Genomic DNA, 27,556 nt, shown 5'->3' with positions numbered 1-27,556 from the left:
ATCATTTTGTTGTTGAATAGGTGTTGGTGGGATGAGGAGGTAGAATATAGGCAAAGGTAAGTATCTTTTTTTGGGTCCAGTCATATTTGACCTTTCCCAGGTCTGGGTCTATGGCAGACTTCTGAGGCCAGGTGGAAAGGAGGTCTAATATTAAAAACTCTTCTTATCCCAAAACTCCTTTAGATCCCTTTAAATAGAGAATATAGTAGGAAGAAGGAAAATTTCTCTATCCTTTTTTTTTTTTTTTTGCCACAGAGCGTAGGTGCTCTTTAATGATGGTTAAATAAAAATAGGCAGGAGTTCTGTAGAAAACAGTGTCCACAAGGCCCTGGCGTGCATCCCGAGGGCCATGGGGGTGGGTCCTGTGCCACCCTGGCCGCAGCATGGCCCCTTTCTTCGGTGACTTGTGGGACGCTCACCACTTTTGGCCTGGGCCTGGGTCCCCAGAAAGCCTGAGTCCTCTGCTGGGCAGAGAGCTGCCCTGCAGGCTCCACGAAACTTCCATGGGCCCAGGCCTGGCCCTATAAGAAGTTTGAGGCTCTGTGTCTGTCAGGGAGCTGCAGCAGGTTTTTCATGATGCAGGAGAGGTCCTGACTGATGGTGTGTGTGTGGCAAAGCCAGGAGCAGGTGTGCTTGTGAGAGTCTGGGGCCCACCCGCCGGGCTCTTGCCTTTGTTTCCATCCTGATGTGTTGATGCATTTATTTAAGTCCAAATGCATATGTCTCAGTGCAAGACCTTATGTCAGTGAGAGAAAGTTTCTCCCTGCCGTTATAGAGGGAATTAAATCATTTTTGACACTGGTCTTTAATAAAACTTATATATTGAGGATTCACCATGTACCAGGCACAGGGCTACTAGATTCTTTTAATAATTAAGATGTGTTGTGAGCTGAATTGTGTCCCCCAAATTTGTATGTTAAAGTCCTAATCCCAAGTATCCCAAAATGTGACTGTATTTCAAGATTGGGCATTTAAAGAGGTTAATTAAGGTAAAATGAGACCATGTGAGCCCTAATCCAGTACTTTATGACTGGTATCCTTATAAGAAGAGATTAGGGCACAGACACACCCAGGCAGTGGACCATGTGAAGATACCTGAGGAAGACCGTCATCAGCAAGCCAAGGTAAGGACTTCCCTGGTGGCGCAGTGGTTAAGAATCCGCCTGCCAATGCAGGGGATATGGGTTCGATCCCTGGTCTGGGAAGATCCCACATGCTGCAGAGCAGGCAAGCCTGTGCACCACAACTACTGAGCCTGCAAGCCAGAACTACTGAAGCCCGCGCACCTGGAGCCGTCTGTGCTCTGCAACGAGAAGCCACCACAATGAGAAGCCCACGCACTGCATTGAAGAGTAGCCCCCGTTCACGGCAACTAGAGAAAGCCTGCATGCAGCAACGAAGACCCAACATAGCCAAAAATAAAAATAAATAATTGATTAATTTTTAAAAAAATCCTGGGAAAAAAAAAAAGCCAAGGTAAAAAAGCTTCAAAAGAAACCACATCTTCCAACATCTTGATTTCGGACTTACAGCCACCAGAACTGTGAAAAAATGAATTTCTGTCGTTTAAGCTACCCAGACTTGGTACTTTGTATGGCAGCCCTAGCAAACTAATACAAGGTGCTAAATAATTCAAAGCACGTTAGCTGTAATCCTTTTGTTTGGCTGTACCCTGCAGGCCTGCAAGCCCTGTAGTTGCCCCACCTGGAGACCAAGACTGAAGAAAGAGCCCAAAGTCAGTGACAGAGACATCAACGGTTTAATGCAGGGGTCCCCAACCCCCAGGTCACAGACTGGTACTGCTCTGTGGTCCGTTAGGAACTGGGCCACACAGCAGGAGGTGAGCGGTGGGCAAGTGACTGAAGCTTCATCTGTATTTACAGCCACTCCCCATCACTCACATTACCGCCTGAGCTCCACCTCCTGTCAGACCAGTGGCAGCACTAGATTCTCAGGAGCACGAACCCTACTGTGAACTGCGCATGCGAGGGATCTAGGTTGTGCGCTCCACATGAGAATCTAATGCCTGATGATCTGAGATGGAGCTGAGGCGGTGATGCTAGCGCTGGGGAGTGGCTGCAGATACAGATTATCATAAGCAGAGGGGTTTGCACACAGACCATAATAAATCAGTTGCTTGCAGACTCATATCAAAACCTTATCAGTGAGTGGCAAGTGAGAACAAGCTCAGGGATCCCACTGATTCTGCATTATGGTGAGTTGTATAATTATTTCATTATATATTACAATATAATAATAATAGAAATAAAGTACACAATGTAATGTGCTTGAATCATCCTGAAACTGTCCCTCCCCCCACCCCCTGGTCCATGGAAAAATTGTCTTCCATGAAACGGGTCCCTGGTGCCAAAAAGTTTGGGGATCGCTGGTTTAATGGATAGGGGGATTTTACATGTCTGAAGTAAGGTCCCCCTGGAGTGACATTTCACTGTCTGGTAGAAGGGGGCAGGACATGGCATCAGGTACCAGTTTTAAGGGGAATTGATGTCAGATTGGCTCTTCAGTTACCAGGGAAACCAGCAGAGGGCCATGCCCCTCACTGCCCCTTTGATAAACTATCTTAGTGGAGATGTTCTGATCTAAAGTTAGAACAATCATTAGCTGGGGCATAGTGCAAAGAGGTAAGGTCAGTAAGGTGAGTAGGGTGTAGGTGAAGCAGGCACTGTTTGAGCAGGGGATGTACAGAGAGCAAGAGAACAGCCACCTTGAGGGCCGGACCATACACCTTTCAACAACTGCAAAGTAAAGTTTGATCACAGGTCTACTTGACTCCTTAGCTTGTGTTTTTTAGGCAAATTGTCCAACTAAGCTGTATTAATATTTTTGAAAATTTCATGTGCTACCATCCAGCATAAAAATTAACTTTCTATTTGAGTTGTGTTTGAGAGTTTATCTCGTTTGGCTTTATTCAGCTAGTCAGTTTTAATGTATAAAAACATATTTTCGCATTCAGTAAAAATACTGCATAAAGTATAAGTAAATGGTAATGTAATTAATATGTTATCCACTTGCCGAATCCTCATATGTACCTAGATCAGAGAGTAGGATTTAACCTCTTGCTGGATAAGTCCCTTTTTGACCTTCTAATGATAATAATCAGTGTCATAATAGGATTCATTATGTTGAACAAATAGATGAAATGTCAGATCTTTGTTAGGTTTATTTATTGCCTTATTTAATCCTTAATACCTTAAGAGACTCGTTATCCCTTTTTTTATAAATGTGGAAATTTAGGCTCAGTGAAATGATGCAGGTTGCCAGAGATATGTGTCTCAGCATGTTCCTCCTTGGGTTTATCTGTCTGGGACTCTCTATGCTTCCTGGACTTGGGTAGCTATTTTCTTTCCCATGTTAGGGAAATTTTCGACTACAGTCTCTTCAAATATTTTTCTCAGGCCCTTTCTCTTTCTCTTCTTCTTCGGGGACCTCTATAATATGAATGTTGGTGTGTTTAATGCTGTCCTAGAGGTCTCTGAGACTGTCCTCATTTCATTCTTTTTTCTTTATTCTGTTCTGTGGCAGTGATTTCCACCACCCTGTTTTCCAGCTCACTTATTCATTCTTCTGCCTCAGTTATTCTGCTATTGATTCCTTCTAGTGTATTTTGTTTCAGTTATTGTGTTGTTCATCTCTGTTTGTTCTTTAAATCTTCTATCCCTTTGTTAAACATTTCTCATATCTTCTTGGTCCATGCCTCCATTTTTTCCCCAAGATTTTGAATCATCTTTACTATCATTACTCTGAATTCTTTTTCAGGTAGGTTGCTTATCTCCTCTTCATTTAGTTGTTCTTGTAAGTTTTTATCTTGCTCCTTCTCTGTTGTCTCATTTTGTCTAACTTACTGTGTTTGTGGTCTCCTTTCTGCAGGCTGCAGGATTGTAGTTCCTCTTGCTTCTGATGTCTGTCCCCTGGTGGGTGGGATTGGTCCAGGGGCATGTGCAGGCTTCCTGGTGGGAGGGACTGGTGCCTGCCCTCTGGTGGGTGGAGCTGGATCTTGTCCCTCTGGTGGACAGGGCTGTGTCAAGGAGTGTGTTTTGGGGTGGCTGTGAGCTTAGTACAACTTTAGGCAGCCTGTCTGCTGATGGGTGGGGCTGTGTTTCTGTCTTGCTGGTTGTTTGGCTTGAGGTGTTCCAGCACTGGAGCTTGTAGGCTGTTGGGTGGGGCTGGGTCTTGGTGCTGAAATGGGGACCTCTGGGAGAGCTCATGCCAATTAATATTCCCTGGGGCCTCTGCTACCAGTGTTCTTGACCCCACAGTGAGCTACAACCAACCCCCACCTCCCCAGGAGACCCTCCAAGACCTGTTGGTAGGTCTAGCCCAGGTTCCTATGGAGGACTGCTTTGTGCTGGGTCCCAGCGCATGTGAGACCTCGTGTGTGCCCTCCAAGAGTGGAGTCTCTGTTTCTCGCAGCCCTGTGGGGTTCCTGCACTCAAGTCCTACTGGCCTTCAAGGCTAGATGCTCTGGGGGTTCTTCCTCCCAATGCCAGACCCTCAGACTGTCTTGGAGGGCTATTTTTATGTGGAAATGCCCCTGTGTAGCCTGTGTGGGCGTTTTTTTTTTTTTAATTTAATTTAATTTAATTTTACTTTACTTTTTACTTCACTTCACTTCACTTTTTTACCCTCCTTCCTCAGTGTATGCTGGCCATTACCCCTTTGATAGGGGGTGTAAGTGATGTTGTGGTGACCAGAGCCTGCACTGGTTGTTGAGTGAGGCCTTCCCTTTGCTCTGTGGTTGTCACTGCCCTGTTTGGGGCGGGGCCTGCTCCCTAGTTGTTGGAGTAGAAGTCCCCAGATCTGTTCCTTAGCTGAGCTGTGCAGGCAGCTCAGACTCTGGACTGGCCCAACCCCTGCATGTACATGCCCACAAAGCCCACAGCTGCTAAAGCCACACCCATCTCAGCTACGGGAGCACTTGTTGTCTGGGTGTTCTGCAGGCACTGAATTTATGAAGCCGTCAGCGGAGGTGTAACTCCTCAGTTTGCTCATCTGCGAGGAGAGATTTCAGCTCTTCTTCCTTAGTCACACAGACCCTGGGACTCAGCTGTGGTTTCAACCCCACCTCTGCAGCTGCTCCCAAGGCTGCCAGAGCATGCAAGTCCATCAGGTGGGAGGGTGCTGGGACAGCAATCGGAGGACGTGGGCAGCCCAGGTGGGGAGGGGGTAGAGGAGGTGATGGCCAGTGGTGTGTGAGCCTACTCCAGCAGGAGCCCTCCCTAGTGCCTGTGGAGGCAGGGGCTGGTGCATGGGGAGAAAGGCTGCAATGGCGGCCTCACCCTTTGCGCGTCACTCAACAATGGCACTTTGTTTCTGTGGTGCTCTGGGCTTCCTTCCATGAGCATTCCTGGTTGCGGAGCTCCTCACTCCCATTGTTACTGGGCCCAAGCTCGTTCTGCTCGCCACACGGCAGGCCAATAAATCAGGAGACAAGTTGTTGGAACAAGGAATAACGATTTTGATCGGAAAGCTAGCAGACTGAGAAGATGGCAGACTAGCATCTTCAAAAAACCATCTTACCTCAGGCTGAATTAGGGCTCCTTTAATACAGAAGAGGGGGAAGGGGAGAGCCCACTGTGGCATTGACCAATGGCTGAGCAGGACCACTAGCGGTTGCTCGTTGACAGTTGCTTGCTTGGGGGAGGGGCCCACTGTGGTGCCTATCAATGGCTGAGTGGGACCACTACCGGTGGCTCATTGATGGTCGCTCACTTTGGGGAGAGGCCCACCATGGCACTAACCAATGGCTGAACAGGGCTGCTACAGCTCATGCCTGCCCCGCCAGTATTACTATTACCCACTGTCAATGTCCATTCCACAATCTTGTGGGAAAGGAGGCAATGAACTTTCTGGCTACTTCCTGCTGAACAGGGGCAATGAGGGAGTGATCGTGAAATGGCATTGATCAGCTTTGGGTCGGGAATACTCCTTAAAATTTTTAGTAACCAATATAATTCTCTTTATCTACAACTATTTGAATCTGATGAAATTACTTCTACAATGAAATTTTCACCTCAATACTTATTCTTTTTGAAGAACAACCTTAACCCTTCTAAGGGTTCACAAACCCATTGCTCTCTAGGCCTCTCAGGAGTTATGTCATTTTCTGATGACAGTGGTGCTGCTTTAACCCAAGTGTGATGAATCCGTGGCTTTACTCCAGCTAACTTGACAGATGAGTGTGTGGTAAGTAATGTCACATGTGGTCCTGTCCACCTTGCAGTCAGCTGGTGTTCAGGCCCTTGCTCTCTCCAGGTTTTAAGGAGAACTCAGTCTCTAGGCCAGAAAGGATATAAGGCTACCTTAGTTGGATAGCCAGACCTGCTGGAAGCAAACTCACGAACAAAGGTTAGTATAGTGCCCAGAGTTTTAACATAATTGGCAACTGCTAGATCTTTCAGAGCATTTATATCAATAGATTCTCCCACCTGGGCAGACACCTGGAATGGCCCACCATACAATATTTCACAGGGGCTAAATTTAAGCCTCTTCTGGGAGCCACTCTGATCCATAGCAGGGCAACTGGCAAGGCCTTATCCCAAGTTAAATTAGACTCGACTTATTTTAGCAATGCTCCTTTTTAATGTATAATTCATTTTCTCAGCTTTTCCCATGGATTGTGGTCTCCAGGATGAATGTAGCTTCCAATTAATTTGCAGTGCTTTAGACACTTGTTAGGTTATGCTAGAGACAAAAGCAGGCCCATTATCACTTTGAAGGGAGTTAGGCAGTCCAAATCGGGGGATAATTTCCTTAAGGAGGACTCAACTACTTCAGATGCTTTTTCTATCCTGGTGGGATATGCCTCTACCCATCCTGAAAGTGTCCACAAATACTAGCAGGTGTCTGAAATTTCCTGTGGCTCGAGGCATTTGAGTAAAGTCTATTTGCCAGTCCTGAGTGAGGTAGGATCCTCTGTGTTGAGTCCCCATCTGGGGAAGTCTGATAGCAGTCTTTGGGTTATTTTTAGCACAGAGCATGCAATTTTGAGTGACTCACTGGATGGCCCTTTGTAAGTTAGGACCTATTATATATTTTTGAATCCATTATAAGGTGGCATCTCTCCCGTAATGGATACTATTATGAATGTGCTGCAGCACAGTGTCCAAGGGTGCCTCAGGAATCAAAACAACTCCTTGTGCACTACATTTCCAGCCAGATGAGTTGTGATCAAGAGGGAATCCCTACTCTTTGGCCCTCTCCATGTCCTTTCCTGAAAACACTGGCTGGTATTTTGACAAGTCAATCTGCGGGAGAAGTGACCCTATCCTGACTTGATAATCCCTTTCCTTTGCTGCTTTCTTTGCAGCTTCGTTAGCTAACCAGTTGCCCTTTATTATATGAGTTTAGCCCTTTTGGTGGCCTGGGCAGTGCATTACGTCCACTTGTGAGGGCTTATAGACTGCTTCTAATAGTGATAGGTTTTCAGAAGCATGTTTTATGTCTTTATGGTTTGAAGTGAGGAGTCCCCTTTCTTTCCAGATTGCCCTGTGAGCATGCACCATGGAGAATACATAGTGAGAGTCTGTGTATATGTTTACTCACTTGCCTTCAGTGAGTAGTAAGGCTCTTGTCAGAGCAATGATTTCTGCCTTCTGAGCTGAACTCCCTGGGGGCAGAGCTTTTGCTTCAACAATCTTTCTAAGGGTTACCACCACATACCCAGCACGTCACCTACCTTGGTCCATGAAGCTGCTTTCATCAGTAAACAGTTCCATATCTGGCTCAGCCAAGGGTTGGTCCATTAAATCCGGTCTGCTAGAGTACACTAGCTCGATGACATGTAGGCAGTTGTGCTCTGGGGATTGTGCAGCATCAATTGGAAGCAATGTGGCTGGATTTAGGGTTGAAGAGACCTGGAGTCTTGCATTGGGATTGTCTAAGAGAATGGCTTGGTACTTTCCCATTCTCCCAGAAGTTAGCCAAATAACCCCCTTTTTATTCCAGTAAAGAAAGGACATGGTGAGGGACATACACCGTGGTGGGTTGCCCCAAGGTAAACTTACCAGCTTCCAGAAGTATGTCACAATTAGCTGCTACAGCTCGAAGGCAAGTTGGCCATCCCTAGCAGTCTGTTCTAGTTATTTTTGAGAAGTAGGCAAAGGGTCAAGGGATATTTCCCAGAGTTTGAAATTACACCCCAAGACTTATGCCTTGTCTCTCATAGACATACAGTTTGAAAGGTTTTTGTAAGTCTGGTAGTCCTAAAGCCAGGGCTGAGACTAACTTTGTTTTTATTGTTTCAAAGGCTGCTGTGCATTCCATAGTCCAAGTAAGGGGCTCAAAATCATGTCCCTTTAAAGCCTCATAGAGGGGCTTTACTATGAGCCCATAGTTTGGGATCCAGATCCGACAGAACCCTGCCATTCCCAGAAACCCCCTCAGTTGTCTGCAAGCCTTGGGTGTTCCAAAGCCTGCAATTGCCTGTTTTCTATCAGACAAAAGACCTCACTCTCCTTGGGAAATGACAAAACCCAGATACGTGACTTGTTGCTTACATACTTGGGCCTTTTTCTGGGAGACCTTATATCCACAATTGACCAAATAGTTCAGGGTTCTTATGGTATTTTGTAGACACTTATCATATGTAGGGCTTGCGATGAGCAAATTGTCCACATATTGGAGTAAGACTCTTTCATCCAATATTAAGTTTCTAAGGTCCCTAGCCAACATTTCCCCAAACAAGGTAGGGGAATTCTTAAATCCTTGAGGTAGGACTGTCCAATAATAACTGTTGGATTACCTGTGTTTCTGGGTCCTGCCATTCAAAAGCAAACAGCTGCTGTGATTCTTCTGCAATAGGAATGCAGAAAAAGCATCCTTCAAGTCCAAAACTGAGAGCCAGCTGTATTCTACTGGAATAGTTGTAAGCAGAGTGTATGGATTAGGTACCACAGGGTGCAAATCTTGGATTATTTCATTAATGGCCCTCAAGTCTTGGACAAAACGATACTCTGTTGAGTTTGGCTTTTTGACCAGGAGGATAGGGGTGTTATATGGGAACCTGCAAGGTTTAATCAGTCCTGTTTTCAAAAACTTTTCAAGAATTGGCTGAATTCCTTTTGGGCCTCTTGCCTCAGAGGGTATTGTTCTAGATTAGGTGTCCCAGCGTCCCCTTTTTAATGGGATTAGTATTGGCTTTCCCTGGGGTGCCATCAGCCCAACACTTCTGTCTTACCTTTTCATAGACCTCGGAGGGGAAAGGGCGGTGTCTCCTTTTCTGGGGTGTCCATGAGTGCCATCTGTAGGCTTACAGCATGCTCTGGCGGGACCCTGATGTCAAGCTGTCCTGGCTTAAAAGTTACTTGAGCATTTAATATACAAAGGAGATCTCAACCCAAAAGAGGGATTGGACACGCTGGAACATATAAGAAACTGTGTTTCAGGGTGAGGTCCCCTAATTGGCATTTTAGAGATTGTAAGAAAGAACGATTTTGTACTTCTCCAGAAACTCCCGTGACCGGGTTGGATTGAGATGTTTTCTGTGCCACCTTGGTGTTTACCACAGAATATGTTGCACCTGTATCTATCAGAAAGTCAATCAACTTGTTCCCCACTGTCAGAGTTACCTGGGGCTCCTGGGGAAATTGGAATTGGACGCCTCAAGTCGAAGGGAGCACCGGGCCTCTTCATCATCAGAGTGTTCCTCTCTTTCTACCATATGAGAGGCTCCCGTCTCTTTTATTGTCTTCTTTCTTATTCTTTAGCCCAGGGCAATCTTTTTTCCAATGCCCTTCCTCTTTACAGTAAGCACATTGTTCTCTCCCCAATGGTGGCTTACCTCGTTTCGGGTTACTTGTCTTCCGAGACTCCATTGCTGCTCTCAGAAAAGCTGTGTTCCGTCTTGCATTCTCTTCTGTCTCTGTTTCCTGTTGTTGAACGCTTTAAAAGCAACATCTACCAATTGAGAGGTGTTCATTCCAAATGCACTGTCTAACTTTTGTAATTTTCTTCTATTTGGGGTAATTTGCCCAGTGAAGGTCATGTTTACCATTCTCATATTTTTGGGGACCTCAGGGTCTGCATCAGTTTACCACCTATAAGTTTGATAAATTCTTTCTAGAAACTCTGATGGGTTTTTGGTGTATCTCCTGAATTTTGGTTAAGCTCTTTTGCCTGGGTACTCCCTTTCGAAGACCCGCTAAGATAAACTTCCTATAATGTTTCCTATCATACACTTCCTATACTGGAGCAGCATACCTCCATTATTATGATCCCAGTCAGGCTCAGCCATAGGAACTGCCCTAAAATCTCTGTGCTCCATCTATTCATCCCTCCCTCTGCGCTAACCCTGGCAACCACTAATCTTTTTAATGTTCAGTAGTCTTTTTGTTTTCTCTTATATAAGATCCATTGGTGACTCTTGCATTTTGAATGGATCTTTTTCCATCATGTACCATCTTGTATTCATCATTTGGAAAATATTTGTTTACTGAATTATGTAGATCCCCAAATGTTGACACATTTCATTATTCAGTATTCAAATCACGTTTGAATTAGTCTCACCAGTACCACCAATATCAGGGCAAATCTAAGTATTGGGAAGCTCTCAAGCTCACAGAGGTAGATACAAATTTTCTAAAATTTTAATTTTTGCTTAAAAGCTTGATTTTTATCATTTAGCTACAACACTATCAGCTGTTTTCTCAGATTCACTTCAAGAGAATGACTGTCAAATACTTAAGACTGTCAGTATTTTTTCAGTCATTCTTTTAAGTAAAAATGCTATTCCATGAAAAAAGCAACTAGTTCAGCTTGCAATTCAACCACACAAGTGCTTTTCCTTGAGACAATTGTACTTTTGTATGTAGCATGAGGACTTTGTGTTTTTCCATTTTGTCAGTATTGAAATGATGTCTGCTCGAGTCATACTTAACAAAAATAATTTTACTGCTTCATCGAAAATATTCTTACATGCAAGTTGGCAATTTTTTATACTGTGAATATGTGGCAGTAATAGACATGGCTGCTACTACCTCGATTCATGCCAAGGTCAACAGTTTTACCACCATTGTATTTGTACCATCAGTGAAAATGGGAAATAACATCTTAGTATTGTTTTTGATTTTCCAGAGCCGCAAAGAGTTTCAGGAACCCTCAGGGATCCATGAACCACCCTTTAAGAACCAGTGGTGTGTGGTAACCATAAAGTCTTATTCTCTACAAAAATTAATCCAGAAAGAACTGTATTAACTGTATTAAGGGAGAGCATTTAGTCTTCTTCTTTGAGGTTTCCTTTGGCATAGAAGGAGCTCTCTCTGCCCCTGCAATTACCTTCTTGGTGCCTTTTGGAGGGAAACTTGGGTATGCCTGGTGGCTCAATCTCATCTTCCCTCTTTTTTCTCTTTGGGAGCCAGCCAGACTGCCTGCAGATTTTGTGATTTTTGGCATCACAGCGGCCTGCTTTGGTTTTTCGGTATTTCCAGTAACTGAGCAGTAAAATTTCATTTGGGGATTCAGTATTAGGAAATCTAAACCTAAGTGTTGTCCTCAAAGTCTTTGTCAGTAATAAAGATGCCATTTTAATCTATGTGTGATCATTTCTTTTTTCTAAATATTTATTTACTTATTTTTGGTTGCATTGGGTCTTCATTGCTGCGTGCGGGCTTTCTCTAGTTGCGTCAAGCGGGGGCTACTCTTCGTTGTGGTGCACGGGCTTCTCATTGTGGTGGCTTCTCTTGTTGTGGAGTACGGGCTTTAGGCATGTGGGCTTCAGTAGATGTGGCACTAGGCTCAGTAGTTGTGGCTCGTGGGCTCTGGAGCGCAGGCTCAGTGGTTTTGGCACACGGGCTTAGTTGCTCCATGGCACGTGGGATCTTCCCAGACCAGGGATCAAACCCACATCCCCTTTTGTTGTGGTCATCCATTTACAATGCTTGGTGTCAGTCTATTTATCTCTTGTAAAAATAAAATACAGTGTGTGTGTGTGTGTGTGTGTGTGAAAAAAAGAAAAAAAAAAGGAGAACGTTAGAATAGTAGTGAAAATTACCTGTGTTTTGTCAAATCTTGTTCTATTTGCATATTTAAAATAAATGTAAACTAGTAAATATTTGTACTTAAAAAAAAAAACAGAACAAAAAACCCGCGTCCCCTGCAATGGCAGTTGGATTCTTAACCACTGAGCCACCAGGGAAGTACCATGTGTGTGATCATTTCTTTTACCCTTTATTGGTTCTGCACTCAGGTAAAAGAGGGGTGTATTATTTATTGGGCCCCACAAGCCCAAAACAGATTGTATTGCCTGGTTGATCTGTTGGGATATACGTGATTAGCTTAGTGGAAGCAGAAAAACCATGATAATATTTGATAATTATGCGAGTTCCTGTTACATTTCTGGTATAATTGTGTCCAGACAGGTTTTAACCAGTGAATTCTTGGCACTTTTTATCCCTTGCAGCTCTGGCAATAAAAGGTAGTGGATAATTATCTTGTAAGCCAAGTGACTGTGTATTGTGGTATTGTGAAAAGAGTCCAGAATTTCAAATCCAAAGACTTTGTCTCTAAGCTCAGTTCTACCATTTAATAAGGCTTTTAGCAAGCCCTTTATAAACCTCTTTGATCCTCGGCTTTTCTTTGCGGATCAATTTCTGCCTTACTTATTCCTCATAAGGTTATAGTGGGGTCTAATGTGGGACTGCACATAAGAATTTCTGTGTTCTCTGTTAGCGGGCAGTGCTGATGACAGTGTCATTGGTCTCATCCCCAAGTAGCAAGCATCTTCTTCGATGTCAGAACTGGATAAACTGAGTCACAGCATTGTGTTCCACTCAGTGTCTTTTTAGTTGTGCTTTGTTTTTTAAAGGCCAGGTAAAACTTGAATAGATACTTGTTGTAAACGATTCGAAGTATTGATATATAAAGTAAACTGTTTAAGTCCTCCTTAATTTCTCCCCACTGCTACTTTCAGTCTCCTTCCCAGGGCTTAATCACCCAGGGCTAATCATTAAATTTGCTATGTATTTAATGTGTGTGATTGTGTATACATACATGTGCATAGAAAATATGAATGTTCTTGGGACTTCCCTGGTGGTGCAGTGATTAAGACTCCGCACCCAATGCAGGGGGCCCGGGTTCAATCCCTGGTCAGAGAACTAGATCCCACATGCATGCCACAACTAAGAGTTCGCATGCCACAACTAAGGAGTTGGCAAGCTGCAACTAAGCAGCCCGCCTGCCAAAACTAAGACCCAGTGCAACCAAATAAATAAATAAATATTAAAAGAAAATATGAATGTTCTTTAGGTTGCTTTTTCACTCAACAGTATGCCTTGAAGAACTTTACTTTTCCATGTCAGTAGGTAAATACCCCATGATTTTTCTATGAAAATAGAAATCATAATCTTGGTTTCAAAGTTACAAGGAAACTAAAAATTTTTCTCTGTCCTTATCTGGTATATATAATCTCTATAGCATTTCAGATGATTACATTTCAGATGATTACATTTCAGATGATTGCATGTACAGTCTCCGTTTCCACCAGAATTCACTGTCTTTTGAGGAAGCGTATCCATTTTGAAGCTATTGTCATTGCTAAAGTAATTCATAGAACAATGTAATTTGGAATAATGAGGATATGCTTTACACATATCAAAGGTGAAAAAGCATGGGGGCAGGTATAGAGACTGGTGATAGGTTTGGCATGTGTAAAGGCACAGAGGTGCAAAAGAATAAGATAGGTGTACTGAGGCTCTGAGAGACATATTTTAATTCAAAGTAGAAAATAATTGCTGTAAGAGAGGTCCAGATAAAGTCCTATGGGGATTTTTAAAAAGAATTTTAACTAAGGTAGTAATCAACTGGTTATTGAGGATTAAATAGGATTAGAGTATACAAAGTTGGAGAACAGAAGTATTGGGAAGTATTTTCCAGGCAGAGGGGAAAATATGGAGAAAGAGAAAAATGCATGAAGTACTTTTTGGAAAAAGTGAGTAGTTGTAGGGTCAATGAAAGTATTTAGGGAAACAAGGTTAGAAAGTTAGGATGGGAACCAGATTTAAAAGGACTACAGATTATGGGCTTTGCTGTCTAGACATCATTCTAAAGGTAAAGAAGAACTATTGGTTTTTTCAGTAGATGAGTTATATGATTGTGGCTGTTATACAGAATAATGTAGTGGCAGAATTGAATTTCTATATAAAAGGAGTTTGGGAAGGCTAGTTGGTTGGACTTGAAGTTCAATTCATAAACAAACACCATAAATAATACTGAAAAACATCATTTGTGCCAAAAAATGGAGAAAGGGATGTAGATTATGTGGATGACTAAAGCCAAAAGAGAATCCTGTACCCTTTAAGCAGTCAGTCCCCATGCCCTCTTCCCCATTGCCCCTGGCAAACAATTTGCTTTTTGTCTGTGGGTTTGTTTAATTTGGATATTTTATATAAATGGAGTCAAACAATATGTGGCTTTTTGTGTCTGGCTTTTTTCACTTAGCATAATGTTTCTGAGGTTCATCACATTGTAGCATGTATAAGTACTTCATTCCTTTTTATGGATGAGTAATATTCCATTGAATGTGTATACCATTTTATTTATCCATTCATCCATTGGTGGACTTGTGTAGTTTCCACCTTTTGGCTACTGTGATTAGTGCTGCTATGAATGGTCTTCTACAAGTATTTGTTTGGGTACCTATTTTCAGTTCTTTTGGTTATATACCTGGAATGGGGTTATTTAGGAACTGCCAGACTGTTTTCAACAACAGCTGCACCATTCATTTTACATTCCCACCAGCAATCCACAAGGGATCCCATTTCTCCACATTCCCTGCAATACTTTGTATTTTCTTTTTTCTTGCTCTCTCTTTTTTATAGATGTCCTAGTGGATATGAAATTGTTTCTCATTATCATTTTCATTTGCATTTCCCTAATGGCTAATGATGTTGAGCATCTTTTCATGTGCTTTTTGACCATTTGCTTATTTTTGGAGAAATGTCTATTCCAGCTCTTTGTCCACTTTTCAATTGGGTTGCTTGTCTTTTTGTTGTTGAGTTGTAGTAGTTCTTTATATATGCTGTATACTAGAACCTTTTTAGAAATATGATTGCAAATATTTTCTTGCATTCTATAGGTTATCTTTTTACTTTCTTGATAATGTCCTTGATGCAAAAGTTTGGTTTTTAATTTTGATGAAGTTTGATTTATCTAGTTTTTTTTGGTTGCTCATGATTTTGGTGTTATATTTAAGAATCCACTGCCAAATTCAGGGTCATGAAGATTTACCCCTGTTTTAAGAGTTTTATAGTTTGGCTTTTATATTTAAATTGTTGATCCATTTTGAATTAATTTTTCTACATAGTGTGAGGTGAGGGTCCAATTCCATTCTTTTGCATTTTTGAACAGGGACAACAGGATATTTGTTGAAGAGACTATTCTTTCCCCATTGAATGGCCTTGGAACCCTTGTCAAAAATCAATTGAACATTGAAGGAAAAACTTAAAGAAAAAAATAAATGAAAATATACCTTGTATACATGAATTGGAAGAATTAATATTGTTAAAATGTCCATACCACCAAAAACAATATATAGATTCAATGCATCCCTATCAAAATTCCAGTGGCATTTTTCACAGAAATAGAAAAAAATTCTAAAATTTGTATGGAACTACATACACACACACAAAACCCCCAAACCTCTGACTTGCTAGAGCCATCTTGAGAAAGAAGAATAGAGTTGGGGGCATCACATTTCCTGATTTCAAATTATATTTCAAAGCTATAGTAATCAAAAGAGTATGATACTGGCATTAAAACAGACACATAGACAAATGGAACAGAATAGAGGGCCTAGAAATAAACCCAAGCATATATGGTCAGCTAATTTTTGACAAGGGTGTGATGAATACACAATGGGAAAAGGATAGTCTCTTCAATAAAAGGTATAGGGAAAACGATATCCACATGCAAAAGAATAAAATTGGACCCATATCATACACCATACACAAAAATAACTCAAAATGGATCAAAGACTTAAACATAATACCTGAAACTACAAAACTTCTGAAGGAAAGAAAATAGGGGAAAAGCTCCTTGACATTAGTCTTGGCTATAATTTTTTGTATATGACATCTAAAATTGAGACAACAAAAGCAAAAATAAACAAGTGGGACTGCATCAAACTAAAATGCTTCTGCACAGCAAAGGAAACAATCAACAAAATTAAAAGGGAAAAATATTTGCAAACCATATATCTGATAATGTCCAAAATATGTAAGCAACTTGTACAACTCAATAGCAGAAAAACAACTCAATTTAAAAAGTGGACAGAGGAACTGAATAGACATTTTTCCAAAGAAGACATACAAGTGGCCAATAGGTAAATGAAAAGGTTCTAATGTGACTAATCATCAGGGAAATGCAAATCAAAGCCACAATAAGATAGCAACAAACACCTGTTAGGATGGCTACTATCAAAAAGATGAGATAAGTGCTTGTGAGAAAGTGGAGAAAAGGGAACCTTGTACACACTTGGCGGGATTGTAAATTGTATACTCACTATGGAGTTTCCTCAAAAAACTACAAATAAAACTATCATGACCCTGCAATACCTCTTCTGGGCATATAAACAAAGAAAATGAAATCAGTACCTTGAAGAGATATCTGCTCTCTCATGTTTATTGCGGCATTATTCACAACAGGCAAGATGTGGAAACAACCTAAGTGTCCATTCAACAAAGAATGGATTAAAAAATTGAGAGATTTTTATATACATAATATATATATTTCAGCCTTGAAAAAGAAAGAGATCCTGCCATTTGCAACAACATGAATTAACCTGGGTGACATTAGACTAAGTGAAATAAGCCAGACACAGAAAGAAATAAATGCATGATCTCACTTGTACGTGGAATCTAAAAAAGTCAAATTTAGAAGTAGAGAGTAGAACTGTGGATGCTGGGAAGAAGGAAGTGGGGGAAATGGGGAGATATTGGTCAAAGAGCACAAAATTGCAGTTATGTTGGATGAATAAATATAGAGATCTAATGTACAGCATAATGACTATAGTTATTATAGTTAATAATATTGTGCTGAATAATGTAAATTTGTTATGAGAATAGAATAATGTGTTCTCATCACAAAAAAATCACATGGTAAATATATTTCTTATTTAAAATATAAAATTTAAAAAAATGGGCACTTGCTCTCAAGTGTACAGCACACACACACATCTTAATTGGCCATAGATTATGGGTTTATTCCTGATGTTCAATTCAATTCCATTGGTCTATATGTCTATCCTGTGCTAGTACCACACTGTTTTAATTACTGTAGACTTGTAGTAAGTTTTTAAATTGGGAAGTGTGATCCTCCAACATAGTTCTTATTTTTCAAGATTATTTCGGCTATTTGGGGGCCCCTTGTAATTCCATAAAAATCTGAGGAAAAAGCTGATGGAATTTCAATAGGGACTGCATTGAATCTGTGGATTGTCTTGGGTAGTAGTGCCATCTTTACAATATTAAATCTTCCCATCCATGAACATGGGGATTTTTTCCATTATTTAAGTCTTTAATATCAGCAATGTTTTGTAGTTTTCAGTGTACAACACTTGCACTTTCTTGGTTAAATTTCCTCCTAGGTGTTTTATTCTTTTGAATGTTGTTTTCTTAATGTCCTTTTGGACTGTTCATTGCTAGTGTATAGAGACACAACTGATTTTTGTGTGTTGATCTTGTACCCTGAAACTTTGTGAATTTATTAGCTCTATATTCCTTGCTGTTTTATTGGGAATTTTTATGTCTAGAATCATGCCATCTACAAATAGAGATAGTTTTACTTCTTTTCCAGTTTTGAAGATTTTTCTCTCACCTAATTGCTTTGGCTAGAATTTTCAGCACAATATTGAACATCAGTGATGTAAGTGGGCTTCCTTAGTGGGAAAGTTTTTAGTCTTTTACCATTGAGTACGTTAGCTGTTTTTGTTTTGTTTTTTAATAAATGCCATTTGTCAGGTTGATGAAGTCACTTCCATTTCTAGTTTTCTGAGCGTTATCATGAAAAATGTTGGCTATTGTCAAATACTTTTTCTCCATTGAAATGATCACATGATTCCCCTCCACGATTGTTTATTAATGTGGTATATTGCATTGATTGATTTTGTTGTGTTGAAACACCCTGCATTCCTGGGATAAATCTCATTTGATCAGGGTGTATAATCTTTTTAATATGTTGTTGGATTCAGTTTGCTAATATTTTGTTGAGGATTTTTGCATTTATATTCATAAGGGATATTGGTTTGTAGTTATCTTGTGGTGTGTTTGTCTGGCTTTGGTATCAGGGTAATGCTAGCTAGCTTCACAGAATGAGTTAGGAAGTGTTCCATCTCAGCTGATTTTTTTTTTTTTTTTTTTAATATCCTTTGGTGCAGAGCATTTGAAGTTCCTAGAAACTTCCTTCCTGATCCCACAGCAAAAGCAGCAGGACAGGACATGTTTTGAGAATCCTTTTGCTACATGCCCTCCTGTCAACACTTTGAAGCAGCAGCAATAGCAGAAAACACAGAACAGAAGAAAAAGAGCAGGCTTGGGGGCATGGGAAAAGTTATACATAAAAGAGGTGGCACTTTAACTGGTTCTTAAGAAATTATTAAATAATGATTATAGTATTTTATTAATAAAACTAAGCAAGGCTTTTGAGTAGTCGGGAGGTGGTAAAACTAGATATTTTGGGGCAGAAATCTATCTCTTCCTGAAATGGAATGGAAGAGGGTTAGGATGGATGGATGTGTGTAGGGGGAAGGTAGGTGTAGTGGTGCTGCTGCAGGAAAAGGGCAGGAAGCTGAGTACTATCCACAGTAGAAATTTTCTAGGACTTAATTACAGATCTCCAACTAGTTTTCTTCTTAGTTATCAGCTATTTATATCCAGAGATATGTATTAAATTGTGTTCTCCCCTTTACTACAAACTCACTAATGAATCTGTGAATCTGCAATCACACAACAGCAGAGTAGATATAAAATGTTCATACTTATCAAATGTTTCTTTTTATTATGCATTACTTCTTAGGAAATTGTCAGTCACTGCACTCTTACACAGAATACTTGCAGGGATAATAACAAACATTTCTTTTGCCAGAAACATATTTAATGAAAATATACCATATGCTATATAAATTACACTCTTAGTTCCTTGCATAGAACAAAAATTTAATTTTCCTATATTTATTAAATGTAAGCTATGGATTTGGAGAGATATATTTGTACACATATTACTGATGAAAACTTACATCAAGGATATATGGAAAATTACAAATCAACAAAAAGACAGAAAACCTATCAGAAAAATGGGCAAGAGATTCAAACAGGCACTTCCCAAGAGTATAGCCAAATGGCCAACAAACAAATGAAAAAGTGTGTAACCTTGTATCAAGAGTTATCAGAGAAATGCAAAGTACACCCACAGTGGGATACCACCACACATCTGCCAGAATGACTAAAATTCAGGACAGATAAATCAAGTGCAGATTAGGATATGAGACAACTAGAACTCTCAGGCTACCATGGGGGTGCAAACTGATTGAATCACTTTGAAAAACTGTTTAGCTTTTTTTTTTATGTTCTTTTTAAAAAATTTTTTAATTTAATTTTATTTTTTATACAGCAGGTTCTTATTGTTCAGCATTATCTCTGCAGCTATACTCACAAATTCTCTGACCCAGCAATTCCTGTGCTAGGTATATACCCAAAAGAAATGCTTACAGATTTGCATCAATGGCCATGTACAATTAGTTCATATGCATGTTATTTGTGTAAACCAAATTCTGGAGACCCAAATGTGCAGGAGATGAACAAATCGATATGCTCACAGTGGAATACTAAACAGCAATGAATATAAATTAGTGACTGCTTACAATAATGTGAATGAATCTCCAGACGTTGACTGAAAAAACCTAGATGCAAAAGTAGCATGATTCCATCACATGAAATTCTAAAACAGGCAATACTAATCTATGACCTTAAAAGTCAAGCAGTTGTTAACCTCAGAGGAGAAGGAGAGAAGTGTGGTTGGGAGGGGTCATGAGAGGGACTTCTAATGTGTTGGTTAGTCTTTGACCTGGGTGGGGGTTAAAGAGGTTTGTTCACTTTGTGATAATTCATTGTGCTGTATATTTATGATTTATGCATTTTTAATTTTATTGACATATAATTGACATTTGACACTGTATAAGTTTAAGGTTTACAGCACAATGATTTGACTTACATACACTGTGAAATGATTACCACAATAACTTAACATCCATCATCTCATATAGATACAAAAGAAAAAATTTTTTTCCTTATAATGAGAATTCTTAGGATTTACTCTCTTAACTTTCTTACATATCATACAGCAGTGTTAACTGTTAGTCATCATGTTGTACGTTATATCCCCAGTATATATTTATCTTATAACTGGAGGTTTGTACATTTTGACCCCCTTTATCCAATTGCCCCCTCCCCCTACACCCCACTTCTGGGAAACAAATCTGCTCTCTATGAGTTTAGATTTTTGTTTGTTTTTTAGATTCTACATATAAGTGAGATATTCACTATTTGTCTTTCTCTGTCCACTTATTTCACTTAGCATAATGTCCTCAAAGTCCAGCTATGCTGTTAAAAATGGCAGGATTTCCTTTTTATGGCTGAATAATATTCCATTGTATATATATGCACCACAACTTTTTTATCCATTCACCCACTAGTGGTCACTTAGGTTATTTCCATGTCTTGGCTACTGTAAGTAATGCTGCTAATGAACATGGGGGTGCAGATATCTCTTCAACATAGTGTTTTTGTTTCCTTTCGTTACATTCCCAGAAGTGAAATTCCTCGGTCATATGATAGTTCTATTTTTAATTTTTTGAGGAACCTCTATACTGTTTTCCATAGTGGTTGTACCAGTCTACAATCCCACCAACAGTGCACAAGTGTTCCTTTTTCTCTACATCCTCACCAGCATCTGTTATATCTTGTTTTTTTTGATGATAGCCATTCTAACAGATGTGAGCTAATATTTCATTGTGGTTTTGATTTGCATTTCCTAATAATGAGTGATGTTGAGCATCTTTTCATATGCCTGTTTGCCATTTGTATATCTTCTTTGGAAAAATGTCTAAATGTCTATTCAGTTCCTTTCCCCCTTAATTTTTTTTTTTTTTTTTTTGCTACTGTTGCATGAGTTCATTATACACTTTGGATATTAACCCCTTATTAGATATATGGTTTGCAAATATTTTTACTCTTTCCATAGGTTGTCTTTTCATTTTGTTGATCATTTCTTTTGCTATGCAGAAGATTTTTAGTTTGATGTAGTCCCACTTGTTTATTTTTGATTTTGTTGCTTTTGCTTTGTGCCATATCCAAAAAACCATTGCCAAGACCCATGTCAAGGAGCCTTGTTCCTATGTTTTCTTCTAGGAGTTTTATGGTTGTTACATGTAAGTCTTTAATCCATTTGAGTTAATTTTTGTGAGGAGTGTAAGATAGGGGTCTAATTTCACTCTTTTACATGTGAATATCCAAATTTCCTAGCACCACTTATCAAAAAGACTTTTTCTCCATTGAGAATTTTTGGCTCCCTTGTCAAATATTACTTGACCATATATGCAGGGGTTTATTTTTGGGACCTGGATTCTGCTCCATTGTTCTATGTGTCTGTTTTTATGTGCCAGTAGCATACTGCCCTGATTACTATAGCTTTATAATATAGCTTGAAATCAGGAAGTATGATGCCTCCTGCTTTGTTCTTCTCTCTCAGGATTGCTTTGGCTCTTTGGGGTCTTTGTGGTTCCATATAAATTTTTGGATTTTTTTTCTACTTCTGTAAAAAAATGCCATTTGAATCTTGGTAGGGATTACATTGAATCTCTAGATGGCTTTCGGTAGTGTTGATATTTTAACAATATTAACTCTTCCAATCCAGGAATACAGGATACATTTCCATTTATTTGTGTCTTCTTCAATTTCTTTCATCAGTGTTTTATAATTTCAGAGTAGAGATCTTTCATCTCCTTGGTTAAGTAAGTTTATTCCTAAGTATTTTATTGTTTTTGATGCTATTGTAAATGGGACCATTTTCTTTATTTCTTTTTCAGATAATTCATTGTTAGTGTATAGAAATGCTACTGTTTTTGAATGTTAATTTTGTATACTGCAACCTTACTGAATTTGTTGAATAGATCTAAAGTTTTTTGGTGGTGTCTTTAGGATTTCTTTATATATAAAATCATGTCATCTGAAAATAGGGACGATTTTACTTCTTCCTTTCCAATTCTGATGCCTTTTCTTTTTCTTGCCTGATTGCTCTGGCTAGGACTTCCAGGACTATGTTGAATAGGAGTGTTGACTAGGAGTGGTGAGAGTGAACTCTTGTCTTGTTCTTGATCTTGCAGGATAAACTTTCAACCCTTTCACTAATGACTATGTTAGCTGTGGGCTTGTCATATATGACTTTTATTATGTTGAGGTACATTCCTTAATACCTAAAATGTTGTTTTTATCATGAATGGATGTTGAATTTTTCAAATGCTTTTTGTGTCATTGAGATGATATTTCTTTCATTCATGCTATTAATGTGATGTATCACACTGACTTATTTGCATATGTTAAATCATCCTTGCATCACCGAGATAAAAATCCCAGTTGATCACGGCGAATGATCCTTTTTGTGTGCTGCTAAATTCAGTTTGCTAATGTTCTATTGAGAATTTTTGCCTCTATATTCATCAGGGATATTGGCCTCTGGTTTTCTTTTCTGGTAGTGTCCTTTTCTGGCTTTGGTATTAGGGTAATGCTGGCCTCATAAAATGAGTTTGGGAGTGTTCCTTCCTCTTTGATTTTTTGGAAGCGTTTGAGAAGGATTGCCATTAATTCTTCTTTCAATGTTTTGTATAATTCTCCAGTGATGCTATCTGGTTCTGGTCTTTTTGTGTTCGAAAATTTTTGATTACTGATTCAGTCTCCTTATTAATAATTGGTCTGTGCAGATTTCTATTTCTTCTGAATTCAGTTAGGCAGTTTGTATGTTTCTATTTTTTCCATTTCAGCAGTGGACCAGGGTATGACTCAGCTTTCTGGGATGGGGGTAGACCAGGTTCCAGGGCTGCTAAGTCTCTTTGTTTGAGGACCCAAATCAGGCAGACCTGCACCCCACTGAGTTCCCTGGTTAGACTGTGCCACCAACTTGATTCTGCAGGTGAGCCAAGCTGCTGGCTGGGACTACACCTGCATGCTGCAGGTTGGAACTCAGTCTGCCACATTCTGAGTGTTGGTTATTGCAAGCCCTTCCCCTCTTCTCTGTCACAGATTCCTGGTGGTCAAGCCCCACAGACTTCCCTGCAATTCCCATGGGGTGAGACTGGAGTGGGGGCTCCCAAGAAGTGACCCACAATGCTGGGGGAGCTAGATGTCCACTCTGGGCTCTTTTCCAAATGGGGTAAGCAGAGGCTCAAGGGAGACCTCTTGGCATGGTGTTGTGCCAGCCTGGGGGAAGTGGCAGTGCAGTCACCATGTAGCCACTCCTCTTACCTTTTTAATGTGGTCTCTCTTGGTTTCTGTGGTGCAAGGGGGTGTGCTTCACCCTCACTCCTGCATTCCAGGATTCTCTCAGTGCATGAATAGTTATTAGCTGTGCTTCTGTTGCCATCTTGGTGAAGACAATCTGCATTTTTTTTGGTATGTATAACATACTTCAATAATTAGCTGAAACTTAAAAAGGTATTTTTTTCTGGACAGATGTGATGTTTATTATAGCTACACTCATACCATTGTTGACCCAAACAAGACACACATCCAAGCCTGAAGTTGCTGGGGGAGTAACTTTGCCCAGAGTAAAGCCAAAGTAATGATGGGGAGGGAGGAAGAATTGTGTACAAATATTGCTGTAGGAGTTACTTTTTATTATATAAATTTTCTGAAGACTGCACCTTTTCCCCTTGGTTATCTTATAATAACATATAAGTCATCCTTAGATATAGTTAAATTATTTCCAGTTGTAAAGGAAAAGAAGTGTTGAAAATACCATACTATACGTTAATGCATTTGCAGCTGATTTACATAAGGAATGGTAATTTTTAAATTTCTACCACGAATATACCTGGTTTTTTAAAAAATAAATTTATTTATTTTATTTTATTTTTGGCTGCATTGGGTCTTCGTTGCTGTGCGCAGGCTTTCTCTAGTTGTGGCAAACAAGGGCTACTCTTCATTGTGGTGCGTGGGCTTCTCATTGCTGTGGCTTCTCTTGTTGCAGAGCACGGGCTCTAGGCACACAGGCTTCAGTAGTTGTGGCATGCGGGCTCAGTAGTTGTGGCTTGCGGGTTCTAGAGTGCAGGCTCAGTAGTTGTGACACACAGGCTTAGTTGTTCCACCAGCGTGTGGGATCTTCCCGGACCAGGGCATGAACATGTGTCCCCTGCATTGGCAAGCGGATTCTTAACCACTGTGCCACCAGGGAAGTCCTGAATATACCTGTGTTAAAAGTTCTACCCAGAAGAACAAATAAATGGCTTTAAATGAAAATCCTTTGAGTAGTGCCTCTCACACTCTGGTGTTCATCAGGATAACCTGATAGGATTGTTAAAACACTGCTGGGCTCCACCCCAGAGTTTGTGATTCAGTAGGTTTGGGATGGGACTCAAGAATTTGCACTTTTAACAAGTTTCCAGGTGATGTTCCCGCTGCTGCTGAACCAGGCAACCACACTTACAGTGTCAGTTTAGCCCCCACAGTCTGCCTTTTTACTCTGGGCATTTTCTATTTGTTAATTTCTCTTGAGTTTGATAAAATGAAGCAAAACCACATACTACTCTTAAAGAACAAAATTTTATTCTAAAAATAGATCTCAGTAACAACAAAATGCCAAAAGTTGGTCATTGTAATAAAAAGAAAAAAAAGTAACAGAAATTTGCTTTACATTTTTTTTCCTGAAAAATACAAAATTATCACTGTAATATACTGCCAGCTCTCATTATCTGTATTTGAATTATTCATTCTATGGATTATCCAAGGAAATTTTAAAATCACAGGTTGAATTCTACCTAATATTTATACATACATCTGAATTGCTTTTATCTTCAAGTAAATACATTCTCAAAGAATGCAAATAAAACTGAACATTTGCTGAAGTAAACATAATGAGGAAGATAAATTTACGCTTAGGAAATGTGCTCCAAAGGGAAATACTGGTTTATATAGCTGTTTCCCTCAATTTCTGCAGATAACCAAAAAACAAAATCAAAACAAAAAACCAAAAACCCCCAACACCTGATTGCATTGAAGTACTGATATTTGAAAGTAACAAATTATACAACTTATATACAGAAAAAAGACATAACTAAAATATTTCGAACCTAAAGCACAGGAAACTTTAAAGGCAAATAATGACATTTAGTACTTAAAAAGTGGTTTTATATTTTTCAAAGTGCTAAGAAACAAGTATTCAAGAAAAGTTCAGTCCTGTCTACAAAGTTCTGACTGACTTAAAGTACTGAAATATCAAGAATGCAGGAGACAAATTAAGTTTAGAAAGCCCCCATTACTATAAAACGTATCTTTAGTATATTTTGCAAAGAAATGAAGCAGTGTTTAAAAGACCAGTTATGGCTAAGTTAGTAACATACAACTTATCAGCCCACATCTTTTTTCAAACTAATGCAAACACATGTGTTTCCTAATATTTCTTCCACATTCCACGTGTCACATCCATCCATCCTGTCATATCCATATTCTGGATAATTTTTATTATTCATTTTCATCACATCAATTGGCCATAATGCACAGTGAGTAGAAATGATCCTTTTATATCAGAATTCTTGATTCTCTGCAAACCAAAAGCTGATCACAAAAGTTACATTTAATTCCTATTAAATGTAGGGACATATTTTTTAGGACTTCTTAGCTCATTTTTGGACTGTCAGACATTGGTGTGATTTACTGTGACCATCTAAGATAGAAGAAGCAATATTTTAGTACACAGTATGACTAAATACCTCTTTTGTCAAAACTTGACCCTGAGTTTTGAGTGCTGGAATATAAACTGTAAAGCTGAAAACACTCCAAAATATGCTGGCTGATAATGGTGTCCCTCAGTATTGCCTGCTTCCTCTCCATTAACATGGTACATCTGACGTGCCTCCCCTCATCAGCACGGGAGGAAGAGGACCCAAATAAGGAAGCAGGAACTTTTCTGTCTTAAAAACTCCGCACGAATTTATTCCAAAGTACATTGGTGTCTTAGTATAAAAATGCTGTTTCCCCAAATCTTTGAGTAACATTGACAGTGCAAGAAAATGTGGCAATCTCATCCTATAGGTTTAGTAGCCTGAGGGGAGCCCCACAATCCCTGGCCTGATAAACAGCATTCATCTATCGTTTGGACTAAAGAGAGTTCTAAATGTTGCTTTGGAAATCATATGAGTCTTTTTTTTTTAAGGCTAGGTGTGTTTACATTACGTTAACCATTTCTAGACATTGAAAGCAGTTCTACATCTGTTAAAAATATTCACTAAATATAAGATTAACAGCTGAACATGAAGTAAAGCAATTTCCAGTGGTGACAGTATTCTCACAGTAGCAAATAATCTAACATCATTTAACACTAATAACTAAGTCTTTAAAACATTATTATGTTAAACATTGCAATTTACTGAAATTACAGAGGGAAAAAAAGGCAATTACATCAACTGCCGTTGAAAGCGCAAAAGAAGTTATTAAAAATACAGGCTCTCCAATGGCTCTCTAACAGTGATAAGCCCACGTATTGTTTCTAGTTTTATTTGACTTTTTTTTTTTTTGGTGGGGGAGGGCACGCGTTTTGTTTCTAAATCAAATAAGTGTCTGAAGAGACACTTTAACTAAAATTATGCTTAAGACTTGGCTTATTCATATAATTTCTGCTATGTGGCAGTGGTAATTAGGATATATCCAGCTCTTAATAGCACTGAGGTTCTTTGTGTGACCAACAAAGACATCAAAATCCTGAGTGCCGAGACAAGCTCCTTATTTGTATGACCACATGGCATCATACCCTTCACTGATGATACTTTCCAATTACTGGCCCTATGCGACCAATGCCACAAAAAAATGGGACAAGACTTGTGTTACTATATATTTTCTAAAAGTGAATATTATAACCATTGCATTAACTGTATGCTACGTATGTTCATTAAAAAACCCAAATCAAACCCTTTTTACCTTTAGCAATCATGAGGAATCTTTACATATTTATATAATACATTGTATATTATATTCATGGCCTGTTTATGCTATTTTCAAGAAAATACTGTTCTAAAGTAATAATAAATCAAAATTAATTGATAGGGTTGTATCAATCTTCTTTCCATTGATCCTTGGAGTCCCTTAAATGATGGCATCATGTTCATCGCTGTAATATATCAAAAGTTAAAATTACTTTATGTTTTGTATTTGTATCAAACTACTTATAGTTCATATTTTTAAGTAATAAATTTCAAGCTTCAGAATCAAAACTGTCATTGCTTTGTGTAAAGTTTCTTAAGAAAAAATACCTGGTATACTGTATTGGTTAAGGATTCAAGCAGTGT

The 27,556-nt window shown here is 39.4% G+C and overlaps 1 protein-coding gene across 1 annotated transcript in view; it reads right to left on the bottom strand.

The window, feature by feature from the left end:
- Positions 1-24,799: 24,799 nt before the first annotated feature.
- TMEM123 (transmembrane protein 123) overlaps positions 24,800-27,556 on the bottom strand; it is a 77,876-nt gene continuing 75,119 nt past the window's right edge. Inside the window, exon 5 of the mRNA XM_036859863.1 lies at positions 24,800-27,378. Within this exon, the coding sequence (XP_036715758.1) occupies positions 27,354-27,378 (25 nt within the window). The 3' untranslated portion in view covers positions 24,800-27,353. The remainder of the gene's footprint in view (positions 27,379-27,556) is intronic.

The sequence above is a fragment of the Balaenoptera musculus genome, chromosome 8 (genome assembly GCF_009873245.2).
Source record: "Balaenoptera musculus isolate JJ_BM4_2016_0621 chromosome 8, mBalMus1.pri.v3, whole genome shotgun sequence".
NCBI lineage: Eukaryota > Metazoa > Chordata > Mammalia > Artiodactyla > Balaenopteridae > Balaenoptera > Balaenoptera musculus.
This window is presented reverse-complemented; position numbering and strand designations above follow the sequence as displayed.